The sequence below is a fragment of the Penaeus japonicus genome, unplaced genomic scaffold, assembly GCF_977035675.1.
Source record: "Penaeus japonicus unplaced genomic scaffold, GWHDUDI00000001_assembly GWHDUDI00000009, whole genome shotgun sequence".
NCBI classification, from domain to species: domain Eukaryota; kingdom Metazoa; phylum Arthropoda; class Malacostraca; order Decapoda; family Penaeidae; genus Penaeus; species Penaeus japonicus.
In genome coordinates, this window is record NW_028234411.1 from 25,090,944 (window position 1) to 25,098,443 (window position 7,500).

Genomic DNA, 7,500 nt, shown 5'->3' on the forward strand with positions numbered 1-7,500 from the left:
AGCCTGCATGCATCAAGCAGATCATTCTCTGGCCATCCGTCTTATCCCTACGCTAATTCCTTCCTCTTTCTTCCACTCGCCTCCCTCTTCACCTTCCCCCCCCCCCCCCCCCCGTGCTTTCCTTTAACCCCCTTCCCCATCTTCTCCTCCACGTCACCACTGCCCACCACCACCATCCCTATACTTACTCTCCCACCCTTCCCCAACACATCTTCCCAACGTCTCCCCTAACCCCACCCCAATACCTACTCCCCCAATTCTATCCCAATACCTCTCCCCAACCCCACACCAATATCTCCATTCCAATACCTACCGCTCCAACTCTTCCATCTCCCTCCCCCTCGCCCAACCCCCCTTTTTCCTCCCCTCAAAACCACCCCTACCCACCCCATATCCCCCAACCTCTACTTCCCTCCCCCACCCTTCCCCCTTTCCCCTTTCCCCTTTTCCTCTAGCCTTCTCTCCCACCTCACACCCCTCCCCGTGCCGCTTCCCCTCCCGACACCCTCTCCTTCCCCTCTCCTCTTGCAGGAGACAGAGGTCCTGCTCGCCGGCCGCGCCCTCCTGACGCAGTCGCTGAACGAGACGGAGGCCCAGATCGCGAGGTTGCTGGAGGTCAAGAGGTTGCTGGAGCACGACTGGTCGGACAAGCAGGAGGCCTTCCAGCTGGACCACTCGGCGGCCAAGCTGGTCACCCACGCGGTCAAGGCGCAGTTCAAGGTCAGCGGGAGTAGATGGTGGTGGTGGGAGTATCAGTAGGTGGTGGTGGTGGGAGTATCAGTAGGTGGTGGTGGGAGTAGGTGGTGGTGGGAGTATCAGTAGGTGGTGGTGGTGGGAGTATCAGTAGGTGGTGGTGGTGGGAGTATCAGTAGGTGGTGGTGGGAGTATCAGTAGGTGGTGGTGGTGGGAGTATCAGTAGGTGGTGGTGGGAGTATCAGTAGGTGGTGGTGGTGGGAGTATCAGTAGGTGGTGGTGGGGGGGGGAGTAGGAGGTGGTGGGAGTATCAGTAGGTGGTGGTGGTGGGAGTATCAGTAGGTGGTGGTGGTGGGAGTATCAGTAGGTGGTGGTGGTGGGAGTATCAGTAGGTGGTGGTGGGAGTATCAGTAGGTGGTGGTGGGAGTATCAGTAGGTGGTGGTGGGAGTATCAGTAGGTGGTGGTGGTGGGAGTATCAGTAGGTGGTGGTGGGAGTATCAGTAGGTGGTGGTGGTGGGAGTATCAGTAGGTGGTGGTGGTGGGAGTATCAGTAGGTGGTGGTGGTGGGAGTATCAGTAGGTGGTGGTGGGAGTATCAGTAGGTGGTGGTGGTGGGAGTATCAGTAGGTGGTGGTGGGAGTATCAGTAGGTGGTGGTGGTGGGAGTATCAGTAGGTGGTGGTGGGAGTATCAGTAGGTGGTGGTGGTGGGAGTATCAGTAGGTGGTGGTGGGAGTATCAGTAGGTGGTGGTGGGAGTATCAGTAGGTGGTGGTGGGAGTATCAGTAGGTGGTGGTGGGAGTATCAGTAGGTGGTGGTGGGAGTATCAGTAGGTGGTGGTGGGAGTATCAGTAGGTGGTGGTGGGAGTATCAGTAGGTGGTGGTGGTGGGAGTATCAGTAGGTGGTGGTGGTGGGAGTATCAGTAGGTGGTGGTGGGAGTATCAGTAGGTGGTGGTGGGAGTATCAGTAGGTGGTGGTGGTGGGAGTATCAGTAGGTGGTGGTGGGAGTATCAGTAGGTGGTGGTGGGAGTATCAGTAGGTGGTGGTGGTGGGAGTATCAGTAGGTGGTGGTGGGAGTATCAGTAGGTGGTGGTGGGAGTATCAGTAGGTGGTGGTGGGAGTATCAGTAGGTGGTGGTGGGAGTATCAGTAGGTGGTGGTGGTGGGAGTATCAGTAGGTGGTGGTGGTGGGAGTATCAGTAGGTGGTGGTGGGAGTATCAGTAGGTGGTGGTGGGAGTATCAGTAGGTGGTGGTGGGAGTATCAGTAGGTGGTGGTGGGAGTATCAGTAGGTGGTGGTGGGGGTATCAGTAGGTGGTGGTGGTGGGAGTATCAGTAGGTGGTGGTGGGAGTAGGTGGTGGTGGGAGTATCAGTAGGTGGTGGTGGGAGTATCAGTAGGTGGTGGGTGCAGGAGTAGGTGGTGGTGGGAGTATCAGTAGGTGGTGGTGGGAGTATCAGTAGGTGGTGGTGGGAGTATCAGTAGGTGGTGGTGGGAGTATCAGTAGGTGGTGGTGGGAGTATCAGTAGGTGGTGGTGGTGGGAGTATCAGTAGGTGGTGGTGGGAGTATCAGTAGGTGGTGGTGGGAGTATCAGTAGGTGGTGGTGGGAGTATCAGTAGGTGGTGGTGGTGGGAGTATCAGTAGGTGGTGGTGGTGGGAGTATCAGTAGGTGGTGGTGGTGGGAGTATCAGTAGGTGGTGGTGGTGGGAGTATCAGTAGGTGGTGGTGGGAGTATCAGTAGGTGGTGGTGGTGGGAGTATCAGTAGGTGGTGGTGGTGGGAGTATCAGTAGGTGGTGGTGGTGGGAGTATCAGTAGGTGGTGGTGGGAGTATCAGTAGGTGGTGGTGGGAGTATCAGTAGGTGGTGGTGGTGGGAGTATCAGTAGGTGGTGGTGGTGGGAGTATCAGTAGGTGGTGGTGGGAGTATCAGTAGGTGGTGGTGGGAGTATCAGTAGGTGGTGGTGGGAGTATCAGTAGGTGGTGGTGGGAGTATCAGTAGGTGGTGGTGGGAGTATCAGTAGGTGGTGGTGGTGGGAGTAGGTGGTGGTGGGAGTATCAGTAGGTGGTGGTGGTGGGAGTATCAGTAGGTGGTGGTGGTGGGAGTAGGTGGTGGTGGGAGTATCAGTAGGTGGTGGTGGGAGTATCAGTAGGTGGTGGTGGGAGTGGGTGGTGGTCGTAAGTGATTATGACATTTATGATAATGGTTATTCAGAACAAGAACAATGATGATGATAAATGATGATGATGAAAAGAATAACTGTAATAACTGAAGATGATGACGATTTTATTAATCATTTTTAATTCTTTCATTTTCCTCATTCCATCATCCCTTATCCATCTCCTTCCCTGCCTCCCTCCATCTCCCTCCTCTTTTCTTTCACTCCCTCCCTTCACTCTCACGCCCTTCCTTCCCCACACCCTCTCTTTCCTTTCCTCTCTACACCCCTCCTTCCCTCCCTCGCTCCCTCTCCTTCCCTCCCTCCCTTCCTCCCTCCCTCCCTCCCTCCCTCTCCTTCCCTCCCTCCTTCCTCCCCCCCTCCCTCCCTTCCTCCCTCCCTCCCTCCTTCCTTCCCTCCCTCCCTCCCTCCCTCCCTCCTTCCTTCCTCCCCCCTCCCTCCCTCCACAGCCAGTCTCCGCCGCCCTCCACGAAGGGACATCAGCGCCTGAAACGTGGCGCCTCCGCAGCGCTCAGCACATGGACGTCTGCAAGAGGGAGATCACGAGCGGCGCCCAGCTGAGGGGAGCTTCGGATCAGGTCGGTATTTGAGGAGAGGGGGGGGGGGAGGAGGTTGGTTAGGGTTGGTTGATTGGTTGGTGGGGGGTTGGTTGATGAGGTTTGGTAAGTGGCGTTGGTTGGTGAAGTTTGGTTGGTCGTGCAATGATTAAGGTGGCGGATGTTGGTTGATTTGGGATGATTGTGGGAGCGGGATGAGTGTCGGGTTGCTCAGGGGCGGGCGGGAAGGGTGAGGATGGGGTTGAAGGGGTTGATTGGGTGATGGAGGGAGTCGGTGGCAGTAGGAGCTTACTTCGGAGAGTGTAGCGGGGGATTCATCGTGATTGGTAGGGGAATTATGGCTGGTTGAGAGGTACGTGAGGGTGGGGTTTGATTCGGGTACGTGACGTAGTCGCTGGATAGCTTAGTTTAGTTAGATAGTTTAGTTTCTTTTATTTTCGACAACCATTTCGCTTGCAAACTGCACGTAAAGAATTCGTGCACGAGTATATATAATATACCTAGCAGAGGCGGGGTCTAGTGATCGCCTTGGCTTCCGCGCTTCGTGCGCTGAAAGGGGACAAAATATATCCTCTTCGTATTTTCTAGCGAACTAGATCTTGGACCGGGTCATTATTTGACGACGAACCACCAGATAGTTCCACGAAAGAGCTCTATCATTCGCAGAGACCTAATTTGACTTGCGGCATCTGCACCTGCAATGCAACGGGTGAATTCGGACGCTCGAGACACGTCGGCGCACAGAGCTCGAGCGAAATGAAGCATATTTTAGTAGGCTGGTTGCGATGCATGTAACATAATATACAGCTTATCAAAATGCCTTCTTCACTTGCAATCTTGAATCTGACTTAGTAGAAAATGTGAAAAAAAACAACAACAAAGATCTTTACGTACAAATAGTTATTTTTTTTTTTTTCTTCTTTTATGATCGTTGGTCGCGTCTTTTTCTAAAAATATTTGGGTGGGATTGCTTTTCTTTAGGGAGGGGGGTATGGAGTTACAGTGTGTTGGGGTAGTAGAGATGGAAATGATTGGTAGAAATGATTGATTAGGGAGAAAGGTTGAGAGAAGGTTGATAGTGTGGGTCTGTATTGGTGGACGTGGATGTACATAATAATAATAATAATAAAAGGCTTAATATCCAAGAGAGTTTTACAATATGATACAATATATGTAAAAACATAGTGCCTTGGTTTAAAATAGTTTTTAATATATATATATATATATATATATATATATATATATATATATATATATGAAATATATATTTTTGTTTATATACATCTATACATATTTGCGAATGATCACCTAATCATGAACCTTACCAACACACTGTCACTGATTAAATGCTTCAAATTCATAGTAAGATAACTGACGTCGACTCTTTGTATGGTAAATCCTCCGGAAGGCGCTGAGAGAGGTGGCCAGAGACGCAGAAGCCGCCGCGGAAGCTACAGACGTCGCTTACAACACCCGCTTGAGAGAATTGGAGGAAGCTAAGGCAAAACTCGTCACCAAAGATGGAATGGTAACCCCTCAAATTTTCCGTTTTCAATCATCGTTTTCTTTGAGTGCTATACCAAAGGATGCCAAATGAAAATTGACATTTGTAAGATGAGGATTTTTTTTAGTTTTTAAGAATCCAACAAAACTGCTGTTGTAAATAATAAATTAAAGACGATATAAATAAATCTTGAAAAAATATGATAATATCCACCTTCCTTACGAACTTCTTCCATTGTGTCTTCCCATACCCTTTCCCTCCACCTCCCCCCTTGCTCCTACAACCCTTACTCTTCCCTCCACCTGCCCCCCTCCCCCTCCTTCCCAGCACCCTGACTTTCCCCTCCACCTCCCTTCCCCCTGACTCTTCCCTCCACGTCTCTTCCCCCCTCCCTCCTACCCACCCTGACTGTCCCCTCCATGTCCCTTCACCCCATCCCTCCTACCCTCCCTGACTCCCCCCTCCACCTCCCTTCCCCCTGACTCTCCCCTCCACGTCTCTCCCCCCTCCCTCCTACCCCCGTGACTCTCCCCCCTTTCTCCCCTCACAGCTACGAAAGGAAATAGCAGAGGAGGAGGGCAGCATCGCCTCCATCCGCCAGAGTCTGCAGGACAAGGAGTCGCCGCTCCAGGTTGCCCAGAGTCGCCACTGGACCCGATCCTTCAGGCCGGGGGCGGACCGCTGTCTGGATCAACCTCACTATAGGTAGTGCTAAGGGAGTAGAGAGCAGACGAGGAAGTAGGGAGTAAGAAAGGGAGTAGGGAGTGGGCGAGGGAGTAGGGAGAGGGGAAGGGAGTAAGGAGTTGGTAGTAGGAAAGGGAGTAGGGAGTGGGTAAGGAAATAGGTAGTGGGGAAGGGAGTAGGGAGTTGGTAGTTGGAAAGGGATAGGGAGTGGGTGAGGAAATAAGGGATGGGTAAGGGAGTGGGAAAGGGAGTAGGGAGTGGGCGAGGAGGTAGGGAGTAGAAAAGCAAGTAGGGAGTAGGGAAGGGAATAAGGAGTAGGTAGTAGGAAATGGAGTAGGGAGTGGTTGAGGAAGTAGGGAGTGGGGAGGGGAGAAGGGAGTAGGTAGTAGGAAAGGGAGTAGGGAGTGGTTGAGGAAGTAGGGAGTGGGGAGGGGAGAAGGGAGTAGGTAGTAGGAAAGGGAGTAGGGAGTGGTTGAGGAAGTAGGGAGTAGAGAAGCGAGTAGGGAGTGGGGAGGGGAGAAGGGAGTAGGTAGTAGGAAAGGGAGTAGGGAGTGGTTGAGGAAGTAGGGAGTGGGGAGGGGAGAAGGGAGTAGGTAGTAGGAAAGGGAGTAGGGAGTGGTTGAGGAAGTAGGGAGTGGGGAGGGGAGAAGGGAGTAGGTAGTAGGAAAGGGAGTAGGGAGTGGTTGAGGAAGTAGGGAGTAGAGAAGCGAGTAGGGAGTGGGGAGGGGAGAAGGGAGTAGGTAGTAGGAAAGGGAGTAGGGAGTGGTTGAGGAAGTAGGGAGTAGAGAAGCGAGTAGGGAGTGGGGAGGGGAGAAGGGAGTAGGTAGTAGGAAAGGGAGTAGGGAGTGGTTGAGGAAGTAGGGAGTGGGGAGGGGAGAAGGGAGTAGGTAGTAGGAAAGGGAGTAGGGAGTGGTTGAGGAAGTAGGGAGTGGGGAGGGGAGAAGGGAGTAGGTAGTAGGAAAGGGAGTAGGGAGTGGTTGAGGAAGTAGGGAGTGGGGAGGGGAGAAGGGAGTAGGTAGTAGGAAAGGGAGTAGGGAGTGGTTGAGGAAGTAGGGAGTAGAGAAGCGAGTAGGGAGTGGGGAGGGGAGAAGGGAGTAGGTAGTAGGAAAGGGAGTAGGGAGTGGTTGAGGAAGTAGGGAGTAGAGAAGCGAGTAGGGAGTGGGGAAGGGAGTAGGTAGTAGGAAAGGGAGTAGGGAGTGGGTGAGGAAATAGGGGGTAGAGAAGGGAGGAGGGAGTGGGAGGGAGTAGGTAGTAGGAAAGGGAGTAGGGAGTGGTTGAGGAAGTAGGGAGTGGGGAGGGGAGAAGGGAGTAGGTAGTAGGAAAGGGAGTAGGGAGTGGTTGAGGAAGTAGGGAGTGGGGAGGGGAGAAGGGAGTAGGTAGTAGGAAAGGGAGTAGGGAGTGGTTGAGGAAGTAGGGAGTGGGGAGGGGAGAAGGGAGTAGGTAGTAGGAAAGGGAGTAGGGAGTGGTTGAGGAAGTAGGGAGTAGAGAAGCGAGTAGGGAGTGGGGAGGGGAGAAGGGAGTAGGTAGTAGGAAAGGGAGTAGGGAGTGGGTGAGGAAATAGGGGATGGGTATGGGAGAGGGAAAGGGAATAGGAGGGGGGGAGAGGGAAGGGTTGGAAATTCAAGAAGTAGGGATTAAGGAGGAAGCGGGAAAGAGAGAAGGAGGGAAAAGGAATGAGAGGGAGGGGGAAGTCGGGAGGGAGAAGGAAGGAAGGAAGAAGTGGGGGGGGGAGTAGGGATTAGGGAGGGAGGGCGAGAAAGTGAACGAAGGAGGTAGGAATGGACAGGAAGGGTAGGGAGAAGGTGATCGGGTGGAATGGGAAAGGGGAAGAGAGGGATTGGGAAAGAGAGGGAGGGGTTGGAAAGGAAGGAGGGAGGGAAGGAAGGAGG

The 7,500-nt window shown here is 53.1% G+C and overlaps 1 protein-coding gene across 1 annotated transcript in view; it reads left to right on the forward strand.

Annotated features, from left to right (window-relative positions):
* Window positions 1-7,500, forward strand: part of LOC122245262 (tektin-4-like) — a 21,573-nt gene that overhangs the window by 13,062 nt on the left and 1,011 nt on the right. The window contains exons 5-8 of the mRNA XM_086540241.1: window positions 532-720; window positions 3,316-3,444; window positions 4,832-4,951; window positions 5,478-5,632. Coding sequence (XP_086396367.1) covers window positions 532-720; window positions 3,316-3,444; window positions 4,832-4,951; window positions 5,478-5,632 — 593 coding nt within the window. The remainder of the gene's footprint in view (window positions 1-531; window positions 721-3,315; window positions 3,445-4,831; window positions 4,952-5,477; window positions 5,633-7,500) is intronic.